The sequence below is a fragment of the Dipodomys spectabilis genome, unplaced genomic scaffold (genome assembly GCF_019054845.1).
Source record: "Dipodomys spectabilis isolate Male_0828 unplaced genomic scaffold, ASM1905484v1 ptg000089l, whole genome shotgun sequence".
Taxonomy (NCBI): Eukaryota; Metazoa; Chordata; class Mammalia; order Rodentia; family Heteromyidae; genus Dipodomys; species Dipodomys spectabilis.
The window spans coordinates 18,730,001-18,757,157 of NW_024870766.1; the positions used below are offsets into that span (position 1 = coordinate 18,730,001).

The 27,157-nt window shown below is 41.9% G+C and overlaps 1 protein-coding gene across 1 annotated transcript in view; it reads left to right on the forward strand.

Annotated features, from left to right (window-relative positions):
* Positions 1 to 642: 642 nt before the first annotated feature.
* Positions 643 to 27,157, forward strand: part of Slc26a4 (solute carrier family 26 member 4) — a 51,709-nt gene continuing 25,194 nt past the window's right edge. The window contains exons 1-8 of the mRNA XM_042684560.1: positions 643 to 716; positions 1,398 to 1,564; positions 3,664 to 3,803; positions 12,496 to 12,606; positions 15,058 to 15,242; positions 16,229 to 16,393; positions 22,415 to 22,567; positions 22,668 to 22,750. Coding sequence (XP_042540494.1) covers positions 1,401 to 1,564; positions 3,664 to 3,803; positions 12,496 to 12,606; positions 15,058 to 15,242; positions 16,229 to 16,393; positions 22,415 to 22,567; positions 22,668 to 22,750 — 1,001 coding nt within the window. The 5' untranslated portion in view covers positions 643 to 716; positions 1,398 to 1,400. The remainder of the gene's footprint in view (positions 717 to 1,397; positions 1,565 to 3,663; positions 3,804 to 12,495; positions 12,607 to 15,057; positions 15,243 to 16,228; positions 16,394 to 22,414; positions 22,568 to 22,667; positions 22,751 to 27,157) is intronic.

Sequence of the window (27,157 nt, forward strand, 5' to 3'; positions counted from 1 at the left end):
TCTAGTTTACTAAGCCCTTCCTTCTGCCCTAATCCTCACCATGTGTGAGTTTTAGCGACTTGCATCCCAATTTCAGATGAGTTCTAGTCTTGAATTCTGTCTGCTCCTGCTTGCTCCCCCCTCATTGTCCAAACGAAGGAGAAGAACTGAAGAGCCACAGCCAGGAAAAGAAAGGGGCCACCTGGCCACTTGATTTTGACTGTGAAAAAGAACACACTCGGGGCACAAAAATGCACAGCGTGGCTAACAATCTATGCATCAATTATGATCCCCCCTCCCTGCGTACCCCTAAGAGACATTCCCGAAACCCAAACCCCTGCTCCTCTCTTCTGCAGCCTAGTCCCAGCTTCCGAGGTCAGAGGAGTGCGCTCGAGTCCCCCACTATCCTCTTCCTCCCAGACAAGGCAGAGCTGCTGTTCTGGCCGGCTTGGGGGCGGGGGAGGGGGATCGATGAGTGAAATTCAAGTGGCCCCTGGGTAACAAGCCGGGAAAGCTCGCGGCCCTCCCGGTCAGGAAAGGGAAAGAATGAGGGAAGACGGCATTTCTTTCCCGGTAAGGATCGGCGGGGAAAGACCGCCGTCGCCACGTCCTTCCTGGGGACTAAGGTGTCTCTGTTGCTCCACAAATAAAACGCCTCAGTGCCCGGTGCCGCGCTATAAAGGCAGCGGCCCGGCGGCCCCGGGCATTCCGGTGCGGCGCGCGCGCGAGCGGAGCAGGTGAGCCCGGCTGCGCCCGCCGCCCGCGGCCCCGCGGGCTGGGACGAGTCCGGCGTGGGCCCCCCGCGCCCGCCGGCGCCCGGGGCGGGACCCCACTTCTTCCTGGGAGGCCGAGGAGGAGAAGGAGGCGAGGAGACGGGACGTGGGGCACCTTCTCCTCCGCGATCGCCACCTCCCCACCCCGGGACTACGCCTGGGGGGAGGAGGGGTCCCGAGTCCCACCCCAGGACCCTGACACCTCTCTGAGTGCGTGCTTGGGTCCACTACGCGGAGGGTTGGGTCCCCCCACCCCCCGCCCCCCAGCTCTCTCCCAGGCTCTTGTCTCCAGGCCTGTTTAAGGGGAAATTTCAGGACGCGGACAGCGCCCTGGCTGCCGCAGGGTCGGGCTTCCTGCAGCCCCCAAGCGGGGGCTCGTCCCCTTGAGAGCGGGGTGGGGGGGGAGCCCTGTGCGGCAGGTGCAGGCCACGGGGCCCGAAAGTTCTCGGGTGTCCTCCCCCCATACTTGGCGGCGCGGACGACAGCAGGGCGCGCAGACCAGGGGCGGCTGCAACAGGTGGGCCCGGGAGGCGGCTCGGAGGGGCTGCGGGCCTGGGGGACCCCCGCTCCTCACCTCCGATGCTCCCCCCCGCCCACCCCACGGGGCTCAGCTCCTCCCTGAGGGTGGTCCTGGGGGCTTCGCAGGTCATGGCGGCGCCGGGCAGCAGGTCGGAGCCACCGCAGCTCCCCGAGTTCAGCTGCAGCTACGTGGTGTCGCGGCCGGTCTACAGCGAACTCGCCCTCCAGCGAGAGCTGGAGCGGCGCCTGCGGGCGCGCAAGACGCTGCGGGAGAGCCTGGCCGCGGGCTGCAGGTAGGGCGGGCCGGCGCGCGGGCGGGCGGGAGAGGGGGACCCGGGGCATCCCTCCCGCCAGCCCCCCGCTCCCCGCCCCGGGGCGCAGGAGCGCGCCCGGCGGCCGAGCGCGGGGTGCGGGTGGCCCGGGTGCGGGCCGCGCCGCTATCAGATCACAGCACTGCCCTGGGCCATCAAAGAGCGGCTCCGACCTTCTCCAGCCTCCATGGGGCTGTGAACTCGCGTCTGTAGAAACCTACCTTTGGGGGGTAGGGGTGGGGGGCAGGGGATTCCTGAAGAGCCAGCAGCCACCCCACTCCCCCAGCCCATTCCTTTCTTGGTGAAACTTGGGGTGCGCCTTGGGGTGCAAGGGATCTTACTTCCTTCTTGGAAAAGCCAAGGCTAAGGGAAAGAGGTAAGAAAGGAGCCTCTTTAAAAGAGCCACTGGGTAATAACACCACCTGGACGGAGTCTTTGGAACCTTCGAGCTTTGTGGGCAGGATAGCAAAGTAAATCGTTCTCCATTACCGAAGTTGGCGACCCAGAACGAAAGCTAGAGGCACGAGAGGAGAGGTGACTTGTGGGGTTCACCAGCAGGCGGTGGGACCCTGCGGAAGAACCAGCATGACTCTACCCCCAAATAGCCACCAGAATTGAGATGTCCACTGACTTTGCTTCTCCAACACCGGAAGCATATACAAAAATAAACGCCAACAGTATAATATTCCTCTAGTTGTTTTACTCATCACCTAACTTCAACTATAATCAACTCAATATTTTTTCATCTACTGTCACCTTCTTGCCCCTGGGGTATTTTGAAGCAAGCTCCAGGTAGTAAATTTTAGTCTGTTATTGTTGGTATAGTATAGTTATAAATAGTATAGTGTTGTATAGTATAGTTAGTGTAGTAGTGTATAAGTATGTTATAGCTAGTATCGTCTCTTGGTAGCCATCAAGAATTGGTTCCAGGACCACAAGTACCAACATGTAAGAATGCTGATTTAAGGTCAAGTCCTTATATAAAATGGCTTAGTATCTGCTTATAGCCTATGTAATCCTTAATAGTTCAGATCCCTTGCAGATTGCTAATTTAGGTGCTACATAAATAAGCATAATACGTGATCGTTTAAGAAATAATAATGAGGAAAAAATCTGTATATGTTCAATACAGCCACAACATTCACTTCCTGATACTTTTGCTCCATAGTTGGCTAAATCCACAGATACAGAACCTGTGGATAAGGCCATCATATATGGAATGGATCTCTAAGAACTCTTTAAAAAAAAAAGTAACCACATTGTTATCCACCTGAACATAATTCCTTTGACATTAAATATCGAGCCATCGTCAATATCTCTAATTTTCTCATAAGTATAATAATTTACATCTTTTTAAAAGTATTTTATAATGGTTTTCCAGAAGGATTTCAATTCAACATGTCAATTTATGCACACAATGCATCCTGATTAGTGTCACTCCTTCCTTCCTTTTCCTCTCCCCCACCTCTATCCTTACCCCCATCCCGCATCCCTACTCTATTTTCACATAGCATATGTCATAACTTTTCAAAACATTTTAAGAAATCAGAAGTCAAATAATATGCCTCTACTGTTGATACTTTTCTATAGGTTACTAAATTTAAAATTATTAAGTAGCAAGGTCTAAAATATATGTTCATCATGTTAAGGTTTTTGTAAAATCTTAGCTCCATGTCAGTCTTGCCAAAATATACAGTATGTGTAGTTTTCTTTAAAGAAAAGAAGGTTCTGGTGCCAGAGTTAGAAGTCTGAAAATTAATCTCTCAGAGACTCCAACATTCACCTCTCTCTGGCTGGGTCAGAAAATGAACTCTTGTGTGGGGATATTTTTTCAGAGGATTAAGAAGAGGGGAGGAGACACTTAATCCTGTGTTTCCTAGTACAGGGCATTTGAAAGAATAGATATGACTCTTGGCAAAAGTGTGGTGAGTACTTTGGAATTAGTATTTTTCATGAAATTATTATTTTTCCACCTAGCTCTAAAAAAGTCAGTGGAGTTCAGTTCATAACTTTGAGACCAACTTTGTCACCAACTAGTGACAAGCACCAAAATTGGACCCAGTGTTTTTGCTTCTTGACAGTTGTTCAAGAAAGAAGGCCTTGGGTATTCTGAAGACTCTCCTGCCCATCCTGGACTGGCTCCCCAAATACCGAGTGAAGGAATGGCTGCTTAATGACATCATTTCAGGAGTCAGTACTGGGCTAGTGGGGACACTGCAAGGTAAGATTTGGGTGTTGGGTTTCAAATAATTGAGAGTTACTGTCTCCAGTGGCAGTTCACTGCTGTGAGGCTATAACTATTGCTTCCTTATTCTTCAAGACTTTTCTTCTTTCCTCTGGGATCCCTTAGATAGACTCACCTCTGTTCTCTTCCATTGAGATCTTTTCTCTGGAAACATTGCCGCTTCTCTAGCTGTGTGGCTCCAACTTAGAGGTATATACTCAGTAGTAGCTTTTCAAATATAGGGACCACAATTCCCAATAAGAAATATAAATTTCTGGGGCAAGCAGAAAATGTCAAAAGCCATGTACATATGATCAGATAAGATGATGTTAAGCAAAATGACCCTAAGATAGGGACACAAGTGGTTTTTTTCTTGCTTGCTATTGTTTCTAACGTATTTATAATGTACCATGTGATTTTTTTTTTTGTTTCTTTGTATGTTCCTCCCCCACGGTATAACTCCTGTTTTCACTGTATTTGATGTCAGTGCCCTGAATCTTGTATACACACTTCCCTAGCTTGGGGAGGGGAAGGGAAAAAACAAAATGCTTAAATAGGGATACAGGTTGACCCATTGGAACAATGAGGTATGCAAGACACTATGTTGAAAAAAGAACTTTACAATTTAGGCAGGGGGGAGGGGAGGGAAAGGGGGAGGGAGGGAGGGGCGGAGTATAGTTGTAGAGGTGGAGGGAAGGGAGGGAAGGGGAAAAACAAAGGAGGAGGTAACAATACTTGATAGGAAATGTACTCATTACCTTGCTAATGAAACTGTAACCCCTCTGTACAGTATTTTTACAATAAGAAACATATTTTTTTAGAAAAAGCCAGAGGTGGAGCTGTGGCTCAAGTGATAGCACCACCAGCCTTGCAAGAGAAAAAACTCAGAGATAGTGCCCAAGCTCTGAGTTCAAGCCCCAGGACCGGCACAAAAGTGGGAAGGAGGAAGGGAAAGAAAAAGGGAGGGAGATGTTACTCTTTTCTAAGAAGTCTTATAAAATAAAATTTCCTGTTCCCTAAAAAAAGAAATATGAATTATAGCTATACAGACAGAGCTAATGTTTCTGTGAAAAAATACCCTCACCACAAGGTGTGCATTCTGATATTTTCTATTCTGTTCTATTGTATTTTGGTTATTTATTTATTTATTTAGCAGTACTGGGGTTCAAACTCAGGGCTTTGCGCTTGCTAGCAAACAGTGCTACAGCTCAAATCACATCTCTAACCTCTACTGTGCTTACTTTTAGAATTATTTAAGGTCATTGAATTATTTTACATTCCACACATGGATCTTGACCTGCAGTGTAAAACTAGTGTAAAAACAATGAAGAAAGTACCTTCGCTCAGACTATACATGATCTTTTTTGTTTCTTTCCTCCCCCCATACAATACTTTATTCATCCTTTTATTTTAAGCTTCTGGGTATATGTCTTGACATAGAAATTGAACTTATTCCATAATATTTCCATGAGCATCTTAGAAATCATTTATGTGGATGGTGGGTAGCAGTTTGGGCCTTCGGCTCTTCTCCCCCATCCTCACCTCCTTGTTTCTGTGCCTTTACTGCCCTTTCCAAAGCTGCAAAATTGTGAAAACAATTCTAAGAAGTACCTAATGTGGTAGGCACTGGGTATGCTGACAAGAATAAGAGGCACCATCTGCTTTCCAAGAGCTCATGAGATGCGGAAATGCAGTGTGCTTAGAGTTATGGTAGGGTAGCATTCCCTGTGATGTGAGTGCTAATGCAGTAGATGTATGCTACCCAGTCTTAGGGGTTGGGATAATTTCCTGCAAGTTGAGTTGTCAAAGTGGAGTTTCCTTAAAGGTTAAGTCTGGGTTTTCCAGGTAATAAGAAGTGATGTAGAGTGTGGCTGGATGTAGAAAGGTGGTCTGTACATAGACTATTTCAGAAGTTAGTAACAAATGTTGAATGATATTGTGGGTTAAAATCTGATTAATTAGATCAGGGCATATAGATTCCCACAGAGAAGGAAGATGCTCTTGGGCCCTAATGTGAAACCTCAACTGGTTTCAGTACTTCTGAATCCTTGAAGGTGTGGGAGAAAGAGCAGAATGGGGTCAGCTTCCCCACAGCTCCAAGAGCAAGGCTATGGCAGCAGCCTGGGTCCTTGAGGAATAAAAGCCATATCTGACTCATACTCATATAGCAAGCGCCAACCACAGATATTACCACTCAGTTCATAACTCCATGAATCCTTACTTAAAAGAGGACTGAACTGTACTACTGATAATGAATCATCCTTATATATGAAAAATGGTACTTCAAGCTCCAAGTCTCCCCACTTTTCAAGACAATTATATGTAAAGATTAATTTTGTTTAGTATGTGTCAGCCATTAGGCTTTGGTCAGATATCTCATTTAATCCAAACATCAACCACACAAGGTAGATGCTACCAACCGATATCTCCTATATAATAGAGGAGAAAGTTAATAAACCTTATCCAAGGTCATAGAGCTAGTGATAAAGCTAGAATTTGAACCTAGTGTCTAAATCCTACAACTTGTGTACTATGCCTAGTTCTTTACAGGTAGTTATGTTTCTCTGGGAACATTCACTCCATAAAGTTCTCATTGTAAGGTGAATTTCCAGAAGGTTAATCTGACTCATACTTACATTTTTTAATCATTTGTTTTTATTATTTGTTTATGTACTAAATCTATAAGACACTGTTTAGCCAGGACAGTTAATAATTTACTCACAGGCCAGTCAATGACCTCGTGGAACCCCATTTCCAGTGGCAGAGATGGGAATTTGTTAAACTACTTATTTAATTATATACTTATTCAAATAGAAAAAGAATTCCAGATTGCAGTATTCTCTGTGGTGGTAACCTATGCTGTCATAGGCCTTAACTTGGGAAGTGAGTCTATTTTAGATACAGTGGTTGGGAATGCTTTAGTGAAGAGGTAAGATTTAGACAGAGCCCAGAGGATGTGAGAGTGAGACAATCATGTGATAAACAGAAAGAAGAGCACAGGGAAAGGTGCAAAGACCCTGAAGATGAGTACTGCCGAGTACTCTGCAGGGAGGGGCAGAAAGAATTCCGTGTAGATGAAGTGCAGGTGGGGAGGTGGCTAACAATGAAATAGTAGATAAAGTTAGGCAAGACCAGGTTGAGGGTAAAGCAGGGAAAGTACTCACTGGAGGGGAGCAGGGGACTCTTTAAACATTGTACTCTTGGCATCTCACCTACCTTACCCTAAACTCAGCCCTGAGGACAAATGTCTCAGCTTGAGGTAGACAGACAGGACATCAAGAGAGCTCCAAAGCTGGGCACCAATGGCTCAAACCTGTAATTCTAGCTACTCAGGGAGCTGAGACCTGAGGATCATGGTTCAAAGCTAGCCCAGGCAGGAAAATCCATGAGACTTTATCTCCAGTAAATTACTCAGAAATAGCAGGAAATGGCACTGTGGCTCAAGTGGTAGAGCACTAGCACAAATAGGCCCAGGAACAGAGCCCAGGCCCTGAGTTCAAGCCCCAGGAACTGCAGAGAGAGAAAAAAAGATCTCCAAGGTCTGAAATATATTTTGCAGCAAGAATCCCCTATATGCACTGACGGGTACAAATGAATTCTGCAGATTAAGGTGTCGGCTTCTATGGCTGGGGAAATGACCATGTCATGGATTAAAATGGCAGAGACGGCTACAGAGCAGGTTTGGGATGGAAAATTCAAGATTTCCTTTTAGGCATGTTATATTTGAAATACATGCAACACATCTAATTGGCTGTGCCAAACTAAAGTTAGAGCTACTACAATTGTGAAGTTCAGAAAGACAGTCTGGCCACACATAAAAATCAGGAAAACGCCACTTTAGAGGTGATCATTTAAGAGTGGAAGCCAGGCACACATCTGTAATCCTAGTGAATAGGGAGGCCGAGTCAAGTAGAACTGTGAGTTCTGGGCCAGCCTAAGCTGCACAGAAAGACCATGCCTGAAGAATTTAAGGGCTACCAGAGCACAGGTAGCTCATTCCTGTTACCTTAGCTACTCAGGAGATTGAGATCTGATGATTGCAATTTGAAGCTAATCCAAGCAGGAAAATTCATAAGACTCATCTCCAATTAACTAGCAAAAGCCAAAGGTGAAGCTGTGGCTCAAGTGGTAGAGCACCACCCGTGAGTGAAAAAATTAATAGATAGTACCCAGGCCCCAGAGTTTAAGTCCCACACTGGTGCAATAAAGAAAAAACAACCAGATTCAGTGGTGAAATGCCCGCCTAGCAAGCACAAGGACTTGGATTTGATCTCCAGCGAATAAATACATAGAAGTAAGAGAGTAAAAATGCCTGTGATCAGCTAGGAAGGAAGGGCAGATGAGGGAAAGAAGAGAAAGTCTTGGCATACTCAGAAGTCAAGAAGATGAGAATGGGCAACAAAGAGCCTCAGAAATTTGGATTCAGGAAATTGGAGAAAAAAATATGAGAAAAGTATGATCAAAGGAATGAGGACTGGAAGCCAAGAGAAGGGAAAAAGAAAATTGAAAAGAAGGAAGGAAGGAAAGAAAGAAAGAAGGGAGGGGGAGGGAGGAAAGGAGGGAGGGAGGGAGAGAGGGAGAGAAGGAAGGAAGGAGAGAGGGAGGGGAGAGGGAGGGAGAGAGGGAAGGGAGAGGGAGGGAGGAGAGAGGAAAGAAAGGAGAGAGAACAAGAGAGAGAGAGAGAGAGAGAGAGAGAGAGAGAGGAGCCAATAGGTAGGGAATGGTGAAGACTGCTTTTAAGAAATTTTGCCCTGAGTTGAGGAGAGGTAAAGGGTAAAGGTAGAGTGAAGAAGAACTAGGCTGTCTTTTTTTTTTCTTTTTCCATTTCCTGGAATTCATTTTGATGTATTTTTTTCCCTTTTAACACAGGAGCTACTAGAATATATTTGAGAACTGGTAGGGGTAATCTAGTAGAAGGAAGATATCTGTGATCTAAGAGGTAGCCGAGAAACTACTAGAAGCCAACTCATGAAAAGGAGTGCATGGGTTTGGGACTGAAAGGGGAGGAATTATTCATTACAGACAAGGAGGTTACCTCCATTTTTCAGAGGAAGACTGTGCCAAAAATCATGCAGATGCAGAGGGGCTTGGAATTTTGATGAAAAGCACCCTGGGAGCATCTCTTATGAATTCCATATTTTCAATCAAGTGTAAGATATGCCTCTTAATTTGGAGTCCGGTGGGAAGCGGGGAGGGCAGTTTGAGGATAGTTGAAGAAGAAAGGCACATTCCTAGGGAGATGTTTCTTGGGTCACCAGGCAGCACTGTGTGTGCCTCACGGGCGCAGGTGACCACTTGAAACAGCTTGGTCCCAAGTGCAATGCCTCCAGTCCCATTCGTCTGACAGCTTCCTGGCTGTCATAGAAAAAGTGGATGTTTGGGTTCAACAGAACTGGATTGCTGGATAGAAAGGAGAGGGTGTGTGACATTTCATAGAGTGTGCAGGATGAGCAGGAGGGTGCCAAGAGGGAGAGAGGGGATTCGATTAGTAGTCCTAGGAGTATATAGAAGTGTGGGAGCAGGAATCCCACAGTGGGGTAGTGGGTAACCTAGAGGCCTCAGAGAAAGGGAGAGGGAAGGTAAGGATGTGACCAGTTGTCCTGCTGGTGGTGGGAAGCTGTGGAACCCAGCCATTGGCTGGGAGCCCAGCAGTGGTGGGAAATTCATCAGAGATGATAGGCTCATGTTCCTCAGAAACCAGGAGGTTGCTCAGGCTAATGAGCTCTTTTTTTAACTTTTATTATTATTATTATTATAAAAATATCCTCTTAAGCAGCAAAAGATCTATGCAACCCTTGTATTGCTTATCTGTACTCACTGCTATGGGCAGTCTGCTCCCTGCTTTGCATCTTGAGCTGTTATTTATTTGCTTCTCTGCTAAGCAGTGCCAGCAAGTCTAACATGAAGTCTACATGTGTGTAGACTCAGTTTGGGCTAAGGCCCATCTTCTTGTGGCCTACTGGATGCAAAGTCTTGTGTTTTAGAAGTCTCTCAGCACTTGTGTTATTAGTATATGTCACCATTGTATTGATCAGCGGTGCAACACAGAGATTCCATATTTAAGCCAGGGCTTTAGGTTTCTTTACAAGCTATATAGTTTCAAAATTGCTGTACCAATAAAGATAATGACATAATACACTTGATACCAGTTGTCCCCAAATGCTCTGAAAAAACTGAAAAAGTCCTCATTTTCCAGGCATATGAGGAACTGCAGGAGGAACAGGATAAAAACAAAAAACAAAACAACAACAAAGCAACAAAGCTGTAGAGCCCAGTCAGGGAACTGGAAGTGTGAGCAGGACTTGGGAAATGACCATAGGAAACCCGTTGTGCTTCCATTCCTGCTCCTCTTTTTTTTCCTTTCTGAACCACTCTTCCATTCCAGGTTCCTCAGGCTATTGATTATAACAATTTCTTGATGTAACTTTCATATTAAAACATTTGCATCAGTAAAAATCTGGTATGTAAATTATGTAGGGGCAGAGACTTTAACAGTCCCTGGCACAGCATAGGTAGATACTTAATCAAAAGTTGCTAAAGCCAGGCAATGGTGGGCTCATGCTTATAATCCTAGCTACAAGAGTCTGAGATCTGAGGATCGTGGTTCACAGCCAGCCATGGCAGGAAAGTCTGTGAGACTCTTATCTCCAATAAACTACTCAGAAAACCAGAAGTGGCGCTGTGGGCTCAAGTGGTAGAGCGCTAGCCTTGAGCTGAAGAGCTGAGGGACAGTGCTCAGGCCCAGAGTTCAAGTCCCAACTGACCAAAAAAAGAAAAAAGAAAAAAAAAAGCCAGCCAGGTAGAAAAATATGTCAGCTTTTATCTCCAATTAACCACCCAAAAGCCAGAAGTGGAGCTGTGGCTCAAGTGGTAAAGCACTAGCTTTGAGAAAAAAAAGAAGAAAGAAAGAAAGAAAGAAGGAAGGAAGGAAGGAAGGAAGGAGAGAGAGAGAAAGAAAGAAAGAAAGAAAGAAAGAAAGAAAGAAAGAAAGAAAGAAAGAAAGAAAGAAAGAAAGAAAGAAAGAAAGAAAGAAAGGAAAGAAAGAAAGAAAGGAAAGAAAGAAAGAAAGAGAAATCCTCAGGAATAGTACCCAGGCTCTAGCCCCAGGACTGGCCCAAAAAATAAAAAAGAAAAAAATGTTGCTGAGAGACTGACTACTCATTGGAGAAAAGTGAAAAATACATATAAGGAACATGAAGATAACATGTTCTGTACAAACAAAATGCCTCCTTTTGATCCTGTCATATAGATAACTCTCATAGCTTAGTAAATAACCAACTAGACACATAAATGTGTGTCTATATAAAGGTTATACAATATCTGGGAACAAAAAGCACCAAGTTAAGGTGGAGAAGGAGACAGGTTATGGTTGAGTAAAAAGATTCAGAGTTTTAACTGTACTGACAATAAGTGATTTCCTGAAGAAATAAGGCAATTTGGTTTCCTTTTAGTGCTTGTACATGACCTTGTACATGCTAGGCAAGCTCTGTACTGCTGAGTTACTTCCCTGACTGTAATGATTCCTTTCTGACACTGGATTGTGATACATGGGTATTTACTATATTAATTGTCCTTTTTTCTGTATCTGAATTATTTATTATATTAAAAACCTGAAAAAGATTTTTAAAAATCTGAGATTAGATAATTATTTGAAAAATATTTCTAGATTTAAATTGTGTACAACATACATGTTTATTTTTAATAAAAGTGTACATATGCATACTTATTAATTTTCAATCTTTGTTTTTCTCACTTAAAATTACTTTGCATTTCTCTATGTCAGTAATATACCTCTATACATCATATCAGTTGCATTTCAGAGAATTATACCCTTTAAAAAATAAATGGGACAGCACAGAATTACAATGTAATTCTCTACTTAGGGACATTTATTCTGTAAGTAATTTTGAATGCCTGTGCATCGGGGGCATTTGGATTGTTATCACTTTTTCATATTTGTTACAAAAGGAATCCTTTACTATGAATTAGGATCAAAGGGTTAGATTTTTCTCTCAGTAAGAGTGAAGTATGGGGAAATGGCATTGAATAATGTGTGTGGAGCACGTAAGTATTTAAGCAAGCAAGAGTATCTTCTTCCAACCTCTGTTATGAAGGTGAATGTTAATTTCTCTATAGCCTGACATTCATGGGTCCAAGGCTGCTGGCACAGCCTGCTGGCAGAGGTATCTCCTTTACCAGGGTGGCCTGATGCTTAGCCTAATGTGCTTGGACTACCGCTAAACACAATTGCCATATTTCCCCCACTTGCTTTGTATTTAACTCCTGTAAAATATAATTTCCCACGGAGAAAGGAGAAAGAACATCTGAGCTCAAACAAACTGTTCATGTGCAAAGTGAAATCCTTTGGGCTAAATTAACTTGAGTTTTTACTCAACAACTGACTTGATTGTTCTCCCCAACAATCTGATTGGTTGCTGACTGAATTTACTGACCAATGGAGCCAGTTGGTTTGAGGAGATGACCCATGTGGAAGCAATAACTAGCCCAGCTGGTAAAATCATATTCTAACCCCAGCATAGCTATAGACTACATGCAAAATAAGAGGGATAATAATAATAACGGGATGTTGTGTCCATAAGTTGAGGGTATCTGTGAAAAGGCCTTTCTTAGTGTAGGATAAATATTACTACAATGTTTGTGAATTTACTGTGGTGGTTGTATTTTTTAGGAATGGCGTATGCTCTACTAGCTGCAGTTCCTGTTGGATACGGTCTCTATTCTGCTTTTTTTCCTATCCTGACTTACTTTATCTTTGGAACATCAAGGCACATCTCCGTTGGTAATTATAAGCATGCTTTCAATTATATTTGCTCATATTTAAAATGTTTCATATTTAGCCTGGGGCCGGTGGCTCACACTTGTAATCCTAGCTACTCAAGAGACTGAGATCTGGGGATTATGGTTCAAAGTCAGTGGTGGCAGGAAAGTTCATGAGACTCTTATCTTCAATTAACAGTCCCCTACCCCCAGAGAAAACTGGAAGTGGAGCTGTGGCTCAAGTGGAAGAGCACTAGCCTTGAATAAAAAACTCACAACCAGCACCCAGGCCCCTGAGTTCAAGCCCCAGAACTGCCCTTGTCCCCAAGTTTTACATTTAAATGTGCATGAGACTGCTGTATCTTTGTTGATGTTTTCCAGGAATCAGCCTTTTGTGCTTTGTCTACTTTTCCTATGCAATGTCATCACTTAGGTTTATTTATAACTTCATTTTTTTTTTCATGACAGTGATAAAATGAAAGACTGAAAATTAAAACCCACCTTCAGATCTTAGCATGGTTTGATTTTTAAATTTGACTGCATGTTTAAAAGTCTTCTCATGAATGAGGGTGAATATGGTCAAAATACTTTATTTACATGTACAGAGCTGTTGAGAGTGGTTTCAGAAGGGGAAGAGAGGTTGCTGGAGGCGTGAGTCTGATCAGGGTGCACTCTAATGCATACATGGACATGTGAAATGAAATTCCCTTGTACACCTAATTGATGTTCATAAAAATGTTTTTAAAAATCAATTTAAGCCCCCAAATATAAAATAACAGAAAAAATTTCACAAGATCTTTGAAACCATTTATTTGGCTTGCATTTATTAACCTTGCATTTACTACATTATGTTCATCAAATACAATTTCATCATTTCATTAAAGAGTATCCTGGGCTGGGAAGGTGGCTCAGTGGTAGAACGCTTTCCTTGCATGCATGAGGCCCTGGGTTCGATTCCCCAGCACCACATAAGAAAAAAGAAAAAAGCTGGAAGTGGTGCTGGGGCTCAGGTGGTAGAGTGCTAGCCTTGAGCTGAAGAGCTGAGGGACAGCGCCCAGGTCCAGAGTTCAGGCCCCACGACCGGACCCAAAAAAAAAAAAAAAAAAAAAGAGTATCCTTAACTGCGGTTTTCCTGTCATTCCTAAAATTTAGATTCATTTTTTCTACAGTGTCATAGGATATGAATATTTTTGTTCTATTTGGTGCTACTCTCATGTTTTTAATAGAGATAATTTTGCTCCTACATGCATCTACCTGATGATTGTCTAGAAACAAATGGCAACCATGTACCTACCTCCTCTCCCCATGCAGCCCAGTTCCCAGCCCACCTGTGCTTAGCTGTATTTCTTCCAATTAGTAGTTCACTGCTTCATCTGGAGATGGAGGTCAGGAGGAGGTTATTGACTGAAAGAACTTCTTTACCTTAGAGTATTAATCAACATTTCACTAGGCAAGGGAACTAGATTTGATGTTCTCCACATTTAGACATTCTAAGTTTCATATTAAGTCTTCTCAACCATAAAGCCTTTCATTATCAAAGGATAGGCTCATCATTATCATCATCATCACCATCATCATCATCAGTAAAAATATATGTAGTGATTACAGCAGTTTCTGGAATAAATCAGGACCTTTCAAAATATGCATTTGATACACATTTTTTGTCTTATAAAGACAAAAAGAGAAACTATCCATGACCTTGAAATCAAAGTCCTGTGATATTCAGTGGTACTTAGATTCAGAGATAGAGATATTAGACATTAGATATCGTAGAAGATGAGATTATATGGAAAAATTAGAAGGAGCAAATAGAGATTCAAGTTATATATTACCTCTGCCAGGAAACCTCTTCTGACAATTCTGATGCCCACCTCCACATACACAGGAAGATTTCCCACAGAATAGGCTGGACCCCTTCTTATGTATTCACAAAGCATTCTGAATCCTGTATTATAATCACACATCTACTCATCTCCCAAGGCCATTTTGAATGCCTCGGGACATCTGCTTTTCAGATTTATTTGTGAACAAAAAATATTTTCCACTGAGCACCAGTGACTCATGCCTGTAATCCTAGCCCCTGAAAAGGCTGAGAACTGAGAACCCCAGTTTGAAGACAACTCAGGCAGGAAAGTTTGTGAGACTCTTTATCTCCACTAAGCTACCAAAAAAGTTAGACGTGGAGCTGTGGCTCAAGTGGTAGAGCCCTAACCTTTAGCAAAAGAAGCTCAGAGACAGTGCTCAGACCCTGCCAGGACCAGCACAAGAAAGTTGAATATATATATATATATATATATATATATATATATATATACACATATATATACATATATATGTATATATGTGTGTGTATATATATATATTTCTCATCAGAGCTATTTCACATTTTTCTAATCCTGCAGGCATGTTGAGAAGTCTAAATATTTGTGATGACTAATTGATTCATTGACAAGAGTCTTTTTTCTTCCCCCAGGCCCTTTCCCCGTGGTCAGTTTAATGGTTGGCTCTGTGGTTCTGAGTATGGCCCCTGATGAGCGCTTTCACGTGCAGAGCAGCAATGGAAGTATATTGAACAGTACTGTGCTGGACACTGCAGCCAGAGATGCAGAAAGAGTACTGATTGCTAGCACCCTTACTCTTCTGGTTGGGATCATACAGGTAACAGACTTATATAAAATATAGGTGCATGTAGCTAGGTGCCTGTGGCTCACACCTGTAATCCTAGCTAGTCAGTAGATCTGATCCTGAGATCTGAGGATCACAGCTTGGGGCCAGCCTGGGCAAGAAAGTTCATAGGACTCTTACCTCCAGTTAACCCCGCCCCACCTGCCAAAAAAATGTCTTTAAGTGGAGCTGTGGCTTAAGTGGTAGAGCACCAGCCCTTGGCCTTGAGCACAAAAGGTCAGGGACAGCGCTCAGGCCCAGAGTTCTAGCCACAGGACAGGCACTAGGTAGATAGATAGATAGATAGATAGATAGATAGATAGATAGATAGATAGATAGATAGATAGAGATAGAGATACACACACATTTATACACACATATCTCTATCTATCTATCTGTCTGTCTGTCTATCTATCTATCTATGAGTGTGACTCTCATTTGAAATCATTTAAAAACGTGCACTTAGAGATTCATCTGAATGCAAAACGAAGTAATTTCCCGGAGCCTGAAGTTATTTTCTAAACTATATTGTTTAAGGTAAGATGATAAAAATAGACTTCAGGACTTCACTTATTAAGGCATACTTATGGTCAGAGTCAGAGACAGGAAAAGAAGAGCAGAAGAACATGCATGTGTGAGTTGCAAATGAGAGGAGGGAGGGGTGCAAGAATCCTAGGGGAGGTAAAATATTCCACTGTAGAGTTATGGGGCCTGAAAGTCACAGAAATGGTTTCTGCTTATCTTAGAATGTATGCAGAACTAGTTTAAAACATATATTGGCTTAGAGTTTTAAAGTGGTAAAGGGAAGGGGAGACAGAGTCCATGAAGAAATCCAGGTTTGTTTCTTCTAAGTGTTTTTGTACCAGAGGCGGGCTACTGTTTTAACTAGTCTTAAGCTGAATTTGTTTCTATTTCGACAGTTGTTTTTTGTCATAGGCAAACAGTTCTTTTTTTTTTTTTTCTTGTTCTTCTCATCCTAGCTGATATTTGGAGGCTTGCAGATTGGATTCATAGTGAGGTATTTGGCAGATCCTTTGGTTGGAGGATTCACAACAGCTGCTGCTTTTCAAGTGCTGGTCTCACAACTGAAAATTGTGCTCAACGTTTCAACCAAAAACTATAATGGCGTCCTCTCCATTATCTATGTGAGTGCTGCTTGTGCACAGGAAATGGGTCTCTCTACATGCAACTTGAGCCTGGGGAATTGATGTTTCACTCTGCAGAGTGAAACATCAGATTTGTGGAGCTATTCTTCTCCTAAAGGCGCCCGAGAATCAGGAATAACACAAAGAAGGCAGCGTTGACAAATCATTGTTCTTAGCTGTTTTTGGAAAGGTTACTGCCGTTAAAAACCATTTATAGGAAGAAGTAGTCTGATGAAGTAAAGGCAGCTCTGAGATGCACTGCATTTGTGTTTTAATCTCAAGTTTCCTTTTGACAAGCTAAATGATATTAAACGCATCTTGAAGTTTAATCAGTGAAAGTTCACACTTAGAAGTGGATTCAAATTCTGGATTCAAATTCTGACCCTACTTCTTTTTTCTTTTTCTTTTTTTTCTGACCCTACTTTTTATTAGTCATGTGAGAAAATCACCATGCCTCAGTTTCCTTCATACAGAGGAGTGTAAATAGTATCAAATGAAAATAATTGAGGAGTACGTGTTCTAGAGATTGATATATAGCATGTGGTAAAATAGTCATTATGTTGAAAGTCAAGCATGGTGGGGTGTGATCATGAGTTGGAGCCAGCCTGGGCTACAGAGTGAGACTTCATCTAAATTACAATAACAGCAAGGAGAAACTTATTATTTTCAAATTCTTATTTCAAGTCTGCTTTTCCTTTTAAAATGAAATGATTGGAGACATGTCTCTGGAGCCTTTTCTAATTATGAGAGACCAGAAAATGCAGAAGGTAAATGTCCCAGTGATTATAAATGAAAAAGAACATTAGATACAGAGATGATTCAACATGTAAAAGATGCAAAAGAAGGCAATAGATTACTCTAATTAGATTTGAAGACATTCTTGGATCTAAATATATGTTCTATATAAAGCCTGTGGCTGAGACTTGGAGAAGGGTGATAATAAGTAACATGATGTCACTCCAGCTTGGAGAAATAAAGCTGTGCAAAAATAATGTGCCAACATTTTCCTACCAGAGACCATACCTACTAGACAACACTAGCCGAGGCTGTTTTTAATTCGACATGATTTTGGCCATTCTTGCTATTTTTCCCTGACAAATTATCACTTCTTTTTGAGGCCTTTAGCTTTCCTTATTTTAACAAGCTCTGCCATTTATCTACTGTCTGATATACCTTGCTTTCACAGTCTCTATCAGCCATTCATTTTTTAACTCATTTCCTTCATTTCACCTGTTTAGTAAATATTGACTGAACACTCAGTAAATGCACCAGTTCTGTTCATTCCTAGACAAGCCTACTGCCTTGAGACCCATGAGTCTACCTTGGTGAGTGTGCTTGCCTTCTTGTATCAACATTGCTAGGCCTACACCAACTCAACTCACAGGAGGTTAAGGCTAATACTTGACCTTTGCAGAACAGGGCAAAAATAGCTTTTATTGTTGTGAGTGGTAGTATTTGAATCCAGGACCTTATAATTGGTAGATTGGTACTCAACCACTTAAGCCAGTCTCCCAGCCCTTTAACTTCTTAATTATTTTTCAGACAGGATCTCATTTCTTTTTTTTTCTTTTTCTTTTGAAGTGGGAGGACATGTTACCAGTCTCAGACAGTAGTTCTCCTACCTGGCATTACAGTGTGTATCACCACACCCAGTATATTTGTTTGTTTAAGTAATGGGTCTTGATCTTGGATCCTAATGGTTGCTAGGGAGGCACTCATTGTTATTATTATTATTATTATTATTATTTTGTCGGTAGTGGGGCTTGAACTCTGAGCCTGGGGCCTGTCCTTGAGCTCTTCAGTTCAAAGCGAGCACTCTAACACTTGAGTCACTGCAGCACTTCTGGTTTTCTGGTTGTTAATTTGGAGTCTCACAGACTCTTCCTGCCTGGGCTGGCTTTGAAGCATGATCCTCAGATTTCAGCCTCCTGAATAGCTAAGATTACAGTCATGAGCCACCAGTGCCCGGCTTCTTATTATTTTTAAAAGTAGGGTCTTCCTTTATTCTGGGGTGCATGCCTAGCTGCAGTCCACAAATGATAAACTTCCTGTTAGCTAGGGTAACAGACAGACATCATCAGCTCAGCAATTTGTTGAGGAATCTCAAGAACTTTATTCTGCCTGGGCTGTCCTTGAACTATGATCCTAACAATCTTAGCCTTACAAGTAGCTAGGGTTACAGATGAAAGCCACTGGTACCCACCCACACTTGGCATATTGTTTGAGGTAGGGGATTTGCTAAAATTTTTCCCAGGCTGCCTTTCAGTCTCACCTCCTGGATAGCTGGGGATTATGGGTGTAAGCCATCACATGCAACATGAATGTAGTTATTTTTTTTTCTTTTTGCTGGTCCTGGGGCTTGAACTCAGGGCCTGGACTCTGTCCCTGAACCTCTCTGTGCTCAAGGCTAGAGCTCTACCACTTGAGCCACAGTGCCACTTCCAGCTATTTGGGTGGTTTATTGGAGATAAGAGTCTCACAGGCTTTACTGCGTGGGCTGGCTTTCAACAGTGATCCTCAGATCTCAGCCTCCTGAATAGCTAGGATTACAGGCCTGAGTCACTGGCACCCAGCTGAATGTTATTTTTTTAACTCTCAAGTTAGCATGTGCCATAGAAATTTTGAATTTGTTGTATGTATGTATGTATGTATGTATATATGTATTTTTGTGCTAGACGTGGGACTTCAACTCAGGGCCTGGGCACTGTCTCTGAGCTCTTGTGATCAAGCCTAGCACTCTACCACTTGAGCTACAGCTCCACTTATAGCTTTTTGAGTGGTTAATTGAAGATAAGAGGCTCAAAGATTTTCCTGCTTCAGCTGGCTTTGAACCATAAACCTCAGATCTTAGCATCCTGAGTATCTAGGATTATTAAGCCAGAAGCATCTACCCCTTACTATTTTCTTAAAGAGAAGTTTTAGACTCATGAGAAAAACTGAGCAGAACGTATAGGATTTTCCAAAAAAAATTTCCCCACCCCAGCTTTCCCCACCAATAGCATTCGAATGGTTATTTTAACTGGTAGATCATAGAATCTCACGATAAATCAATTCCTCACAGGCCAGCCAATTTCCATGAAGGTATTTCAATTATCCCTATGTTTGGTAAATACAAGATCTGTATTTCTGGAAAGAAAGAATGAATAAATCTGGAAACTATTTCGTAAGGGTTGGAGGACCCACTGAACAGTTTTGTTTGTGGCATTACAGTTGTAATTGTTTATGAAGGAATTCTCCACTGAATCAGAATAGTAGTGGATTCTTCCAAGAAAGATTTGTAAGACTGTGATAAAATACTTTGCCTGAAATGTGCTAGTTAATTTGTTGCAACATTATTTACAACTTACAACAGCATTTTGTTATTAGGTTGTACTTTTAGTGTATCACACTCCAAAAAGACACTGACAACTGGAAGTATCAGATACAAAGAATGGGAGGAAGAACTGTTAGAACAGTGGGAAAACTTCAATTCACACATAACAGAGTGCTGGGGATTGGCAGTGATTTAGTAATTTAGCAATTTGTAACACCCTTGCAGATACTCAAGAGTTTAAGATCTTGTGAGCCTCTTGTTTATCTTTTGGGAATATCTTTTGGGGTTTGAACTCAGGGCCTCACACTTACTCTGCAGGTGTTCTACTAACTTGAGCTAGCCTAATCTTGAGTGTTTACCACCAATTACTTTCAATAGTAACACTTTAAGGGGCTGTCCATCTATTTTTAAAAAATCTGTAGCAGGAAATGCCACAGAGGTGGTTACAAAATGGGAACTAAAATAAATCTATCTCTGAAAGTCAGCCATAAAAATTGGACATGATTTTTCCCTATAGTTTCATGTAATGCTGGGCAGAAATAATAATCAAAATGAAATGATACTAAAAGTTTCTAGCCATAGTAGAAATTATAATAAACTATAACCCATAACTAAAAAGCTCATTATTATGATTTGAATATGTTTTGGAAACTAGGGTAAAATACAGAATCATATCCATATTATATTTTAATAGAAAACTACATTAAAAAAATTCTTTTTTGGCTGCAGGCATGGGGCCTGAACTCTGGGCCTGGGAGCTGTCCCTCAGCTCTTCAGCTCGAGGCTAGTTCTCTACCACTTGAGCCGCAGCGCCACTTCTGGCTTTTTTCTTTTTTGCTTATGTGGTGCTGAGGTATCGAACCCAGGGCCTCAGGCATGCAAGGCAAGCGCTCTACCACTGAGCCACCTTCCCAGCCCTACATTTAAATTTTTATGCAGTACACTTTTAGACTCTCATTTCCATATCTTTGAGAATAATTTACACCAATTATTTAAGTGGCTGAGATTTATTTCAACCATCATTAAATTTCTGTTGTATAGATTTTCATAAGAATTCCTGAATGGTTACTCAGTATACAAGCAACTAATCCATATAACTCATATCTCATGCTTGATGCAATTATGTAACAAAGTGACTGGTTTTTGTGGCTTACATTCTTGTCTTGTTCAAAGGTCTAAATGACTTTCAGAGATTTAATGAGACTTAATAATTTAATGAGACTCCTGCAGTGCTCCTTGTAAGGTGAAAATGTTTTTGTGATTGGGATAGTCAGAACAAATGTTTTCAAGTTTGAATGTTTCTATCTTGAATTGGAAAGCAAGCCTGTATTATATAGGCAATTAGTGAACACACAGTATACCTAGCTCATGAATAAGCAAAGGTCCTTACTAAGAAGTTGATTATGTGAAAAACCAAGTAGCAACAAGAACTTTCAAGTAGGCCTGCTTGTGCTTACGTTAGATGCTCTGGGTTTTGTTGCTGTGTCTGCTGTGGTACTATCACATCTTGTTTTCACCTGCTTTATCACATTGCTATCAGGGTATCTGTCTTAAAATGTTCAGGGAGTCTGGAAAGCAGACAAAGTTGACTTGTTAGTATTGGGTTTAAAGTAAGAGCAAAAATGTGGCCTGGGAAAAAACTTCAAAGGCTTCCTCTGGGTAAATGCCTGACAAGCCATTGCGGGCATGTACTCAGCCTGCGGAGCATGCTGCTTATCCCAACTTTTGAATGTCTTCCAGACTCTTGAGGCTGGCTGCAAGGTGACTCCTACATTATTTAATGTGCATTTTACAATTGCTACCAGACTTATAATTACTTTAAAGAGCTTTACTTTCTGTCAAAATAAATAAGATGCATGTTCAAACTATTAAGATGTTCCATCCCTTTAGCTCACATAAAAACATAACTATAAAAACACTCAAAGAAAAGTAACCACTTGGGGCTGGGAAGGTGGCTCAGTGGTAGAGCGCATGCCTTGCATGCCAGAGGCCCTGGGTTCGATTCCTCAGCACCATATATGCAAAAAGAAAAAAGCCAGAAGTGGCGCTGTGGCTCAAGTGGTAGAGCGCTAGCCTTGAGCTGAAGAGCTGAGGGATAGCGCTCAGGCCCAGAGTTCAGGCCCCATGACCAACCCGAAAAAAAAAAAAAAAGAAAAAGAAAAGTAACCACTTGGGAGATGAGCTATATCAAAGGATTTTCTAGTAATGTCTACTCAATCCAATAACTTTGCTTTGTTTTACCTAAAGAGTAGGCATTACTACTATCTAGGTATGAAGTATTTTAGGAAGCTTTTGTTGTTTTGTTTTGTGATTGCCAGTGTCTTAGGGGAAAATATTAAAATGTTGGCTAATTGAGATTGAAAAAGTAACTAGGACTTTTTGCTTCCTCAAACTTTCATCCACATGGACAAAATCAGGCCACTTAATAGTATCCAGAAAACCACTTTAGGATTTTTAAGATAAGATTTGTAAAAATATTTTCTGCAAGAAAATGGCAATATGCAATGACATTGTTTCTTTGAAAAGTTCTATATTTTTATTATTAGACAAATACAGAGAAACAATTTTGAGAATATAAAAATCACCTGCAGTTTTATAACTCTGTATATGCTGTTTATGTGGTATAGATGGCAGCCTGGATGTTCTTCATGGACCCTGGATTGGCTGCCATGTTTTTATGGTTTTTGTGCCATGATTTCTCTTTACAGACTCTAATTGAGATTTTCCAAAATATTGCTGACACCAATCTTGCTGATTTCATTGCTGGACTACTCACCATCATCATCTGCATGGCTGTTAAGGAATTAAATGATCGATATAAACACAGAATCCCAGTTCCTATCCCTATAGAAGTAATTGTGGTAAGTGGAAGATACTTCGTATCAGCTGGCTTGGCAAGCAAGGAATTGTTAAAACCAGTGGGGCCTGGTTTTTTGTTTCCCATCTTTTATTTTATTTCAGACCATAATTGCCACTGCCATTTCATATGGAGCCAACTTGGAAAAAAATTACAATGCTGGCATTGTGAAGTCCATCCCAAGGGGGTGAGTATGGCGTTCCTCTTAGATAATGCTAACATAGTAAGCTAGTACTTTCTATTGAAAGGAAGCCTTTTATTACAAGTCTCACTTTACTGGTGCTCCTCCAATAGTTCCATGTGCCTGTGATCTTGAAGAAACACCCATTTCTGCAAAGCGTCAAATAGTACAGAAGCAGATAAAGTTCAAGCCATTTGTTTAAAAGCATTTTCTTTATTTTCTTAAAATGTCCTAGAATGTGCACATGTCACATGACACTCCTGATTTACCTCATATGTATAATTACAACAGAACAGAAACTCAGGCACAATTAGTAGCATTTCTTGCACGTTAGCAATCTGCTTAAGGAACCAGGAATATTGGACCTAAATTCTCTACCATTCAGTTTAGTGACATAAGAAAAAACAATAAATTGCAGTATCTTCAAGAGGAGTTTGTCATATATTTGGTAGTCTGATGAATTAGACCAAGATTCTAAGCTAGGCATAGTGGCTTACACCTGTAATCCCAGCTACTTGGAAGGTAGTAGTCAGGATGGTCTCAGTTTAAAGCTAGCCTGAACAAAAAGTTAGTGAGATTCCTTCTCCCCCATTCTCAATCAATAAGCTGGATGTGCTGGTGTTCAGCTATTCTGGAGACTATGGGTAGGAGGATTGGATCTTAGACTGGTGAGTGAAAGTGTGAGACCCTTCCTGAAAAATAACCAAAGCAAAATGATTTCTGGAGGTGTGGCTCAAGTGGTAGAACACCTACTTAGCAAGTGTCAGGCCCTGGCTTCAAACACCAGTACAAATTAAACAAAGAATCTCTAGATCCCCAAGACCCCTCCTTTATCTTTGTTACCTGGTTGTGTGTTGCTAGAGAAATTCCCTTTTATGACCAGGGTGGTTATAATAGCCAAAGCCTCACCTCAATCTTATAAAATGCCAGTGAGAGTGTTTACAAAATTCACAGAGTGAACTGGGTGTGGTGGCACACACCTAAAATCCTAACTGTTCAAGAGGTGGAGGCAGAAAAGATTGTTAGTTGAGGTCAACCCAGGGAAAGTTAGCAAGACCCTATCTCAAACACAGAATACAAATCAACAGGGGTGTGGCTCAAGTCACAAAGCAGTTGTGAGAGGCCCTGGCTTCAATCCCTACTCCTACCAAGGAAAATAAAATACGCACAGAATAGACAAAGTGTCTCATACTATGATTTGATCACAGAAGCCCAGAGGTTTATTATATGTGTAACATTAACTTACAATGCTCATGACTAGAATTGGCTGTTAATCAGTAGGTCGCTGTGCCCTTCCCTTATACCTAATGCAGGGACCTTACATTTGATCTTGTTTTCTGGCTGGTAACAGAAACTCCTCAGGCTACCTGATTCCAGTGTTTCTTCCCCCCAAAAATGAGAAAATGAGAGAGAGGAGGGGGGGGGGAGGAGGGAGAGAGAGAACGAGAACCCTGACATCTTCTTGACTGATTGAATATCTTATATTGTCTTCTAATATAATAATAATAAACTTATTATTATTATTTGGTGCCAGTTCTGGGGCTTGATCTCAGGGCATGGGCATTGCCTCTGGCTTTTGTTTAAAGCTAGTGCTCTACCACTTAAGCCGCAGCTCCACTTCTGGCTTTTTGGTTGTTACTTAGAAATAAGAGTCTCATGGACTTTCCTGTCTGGGCTGGCTTTGTACTGAGATCCACCGGTACCTGGCTCTAATGTCAGTTTTTAAAAATACTTGAAAAAAACGCCACCTGGACAATGGCTACCTGTCATCCTAACTACCCAGCAGGCTGAGGATCTCAATTCAAAGCCCACCCAATCAGGAAAGTTTAGAGACTCTTATCTACACATAACCAGCAAAAATCCAGAAGTAGAGGTGTGGCTCAAGGGGTAGAATACCAGCCTTGAGGGAAAAAGCTAAGGGACAATACCAAGGCTCAATGTTCAGGCCTCGATACTGACACACATAAAAGACAACCAGGTAAATTGGGAATCCTTATATCAGAAAATCAACATTTTGGCAGTGAATTCTGAAAGTGGAACGAATTTAATAGTAAAAGATACAAGGTGGCTACTTGAGTTTCGAGTTTTGACTCTAACAATTAGGTTATTTGAAGTTATAAACAATTACATAAAACATATTTCCATAGCTCTCTCTTGTCAGGCTTCCTAATATGTACCGGTTGTACGTGGCCCTCAGCACATGCCCTGTCCCATAGATCCATGTTGCAGTAGTTGCTCTGGGGAATTCATTGTTTCTGGCTTACATTCCCTCCTGGTGCTCAGCAGAACTTTATGACTATTCTCTCCCTCTTCTGAATGTGGGTCTTTGCCTCTTGCCCTTGGGTTTAATAAAGCTGAATCCTCTGTCAGACTACTGGTCAGCTAATTTACCTTGCCTGACCCCCAGGATTATGAATTCTTGCCCCCCAAATCAGGGCAGTCACCTCATTGCGAACAGCTCTGTCTTCCTCACATAGCACCTACCGCACAGTAGATGATCAGAAAAGATAATTTTTTCATATCTGTGTTTGGAAAACAAGGAAGCATAAGAGAGAGAGAGAGGAGAGAGAGAGAGAGAGAGAGAGAGAGAAAAGAGAGAAAGAAAGAAAGAAAAGAGAAAGAGAAAGGAAGGAAGAAAAAGAGGAAGGAAGAAAGAAGGAAAGACAGAAAGATAGAAAGACAGAAAAAGACAGAGAAAAAGAAAGAAAAAGGAAGGAAGAAAGAAAGGAAAGAAAGAGAAAGGAAAAAGAGGAAGGAAGAAAGACAGAAAGACAGAGAGACAGAAAAAGACAGAGAAAAAAAGAAAAAGAAAGGAAGGAAGGAAAGAGAAAGAGAAAGGAAGGAAGAAAAAGAGGAAGGAAGGAAGAAGGAAAGACAGAAAGATAGACAGAAAAAGACAGAGAAAAAAGAAAAAGAAAGGAAGGAAGGAAAGAGAAAGGAAGGAAGAAAAAGAGGAAGGAAGAAGGAAAGACAGAAAGATAAGACAGAAAAAGACAGAGAAAAAGAAAGAAAAAGAAAGGAAGGAAGGAAGAAAGAAAGAAAAGAAAGAAAGAAAGACAAACACATACAAAAAAGGCCTTTGTTAGCTGATCTCACTTGGTGACACTGAAACAATTCCAGTGAAATAAGCATGATTGAGGGAAAAAGGGGTAGGGTAAAGACATTAGAAATCAAATTGTTTAAATAGGGGTACAGGTGGACCCATTGCAACAATGAGATGTACGACACTATGTCAAAAAACAAACTTACAATTTAGGCCCGGGGTGGAGGGGGGAGTACAGTTGTAGAGATGGGAGGGAAGGGATAGTAGAGGGAAAACAAAGGAGAAGGCAACAATGCTTGATAAGAAATGCACTCATTACCTTGCTCATGTAACTGTAACCCCTCTGTACAGTATTTTCACAATGAAAACTTATTTTTTAAAAAAAGAAACCAATGAGGAAAGGAAAATGCTCAAGTGGCTGAGGTGAGTACTGCAGAAGAGGAGCAAAGAGAGAGACTGATTTCCCATCGCGTGTGTGTGTGTGTGTGTGTGTGTGTGTGTGTGTGTGTGTGTGTGTGTGTGTGTGTGAATGAATGTGTATGCGTGTATGTGTATAAGTACACTTATTCCTAGTACTGAGGTTTTAACTCAGGACTCAACCTTGCTAGGCCAGCACTCTACTACTTGAGCCACACCCCCAGCATTTTTGCCTTAATTTGGTTCTCAAACAGGATCTCATCCTTTTGCTTGGTTTAGCCTTGGACTTCAGTCCTCCTGCCTCCACCTCCTGAGCCGCTGCCATTACACTACTTCCGGCTTCAGTTTCCCACTGATGTTCTTCCTGTGTCCTTTTCCTAACTCAGCTACTACTGGCAGCTTCTTATTATTCTATTGAGGTCTAGGAGCACAAGTTAGGATCAGTCAGTCTCCCAAAGCAGTGTCCCCTTGGACAGCTCAAAACCGTGACTGTCCTCCTCTCTCCATCCTTCCTGGTAAAAACACAACCTTTCTATGTATGGTGGGTCTGGGAATCCCACTGGGATTCACTCACACTGAGAGCCAAGCCTTCACATCAGCAGCAGGACTCTAAAATAGCCAACCACAGCCTGTCTTGCTCTTCATGCAGCTGACTCATAGCCCAAGTCTTTAATGGGTCCAGTGCCTCACTGTGTTCCTCTGTGCAGAGTACTTAAAAGTGGCACAGGGAAGAACATCACGGTAGGGTGGGAGGGCCAAAGATTCTTTCCTACCTGTCTGCTTTGAAGTCCCTGGCACACTTTAGCTGAAGGGGCAGCACATTTGCCAAATGTTCATGGTCAAGCTAAGGAAAGACAGTTAGGTTATGTTTTTCATGCCTAGTTCAATTGTACGTTGATTTGTCCTTCAGGACCCACTCCTCTCTGTCCTCATCTTTCCAGTTACGTGGGTAT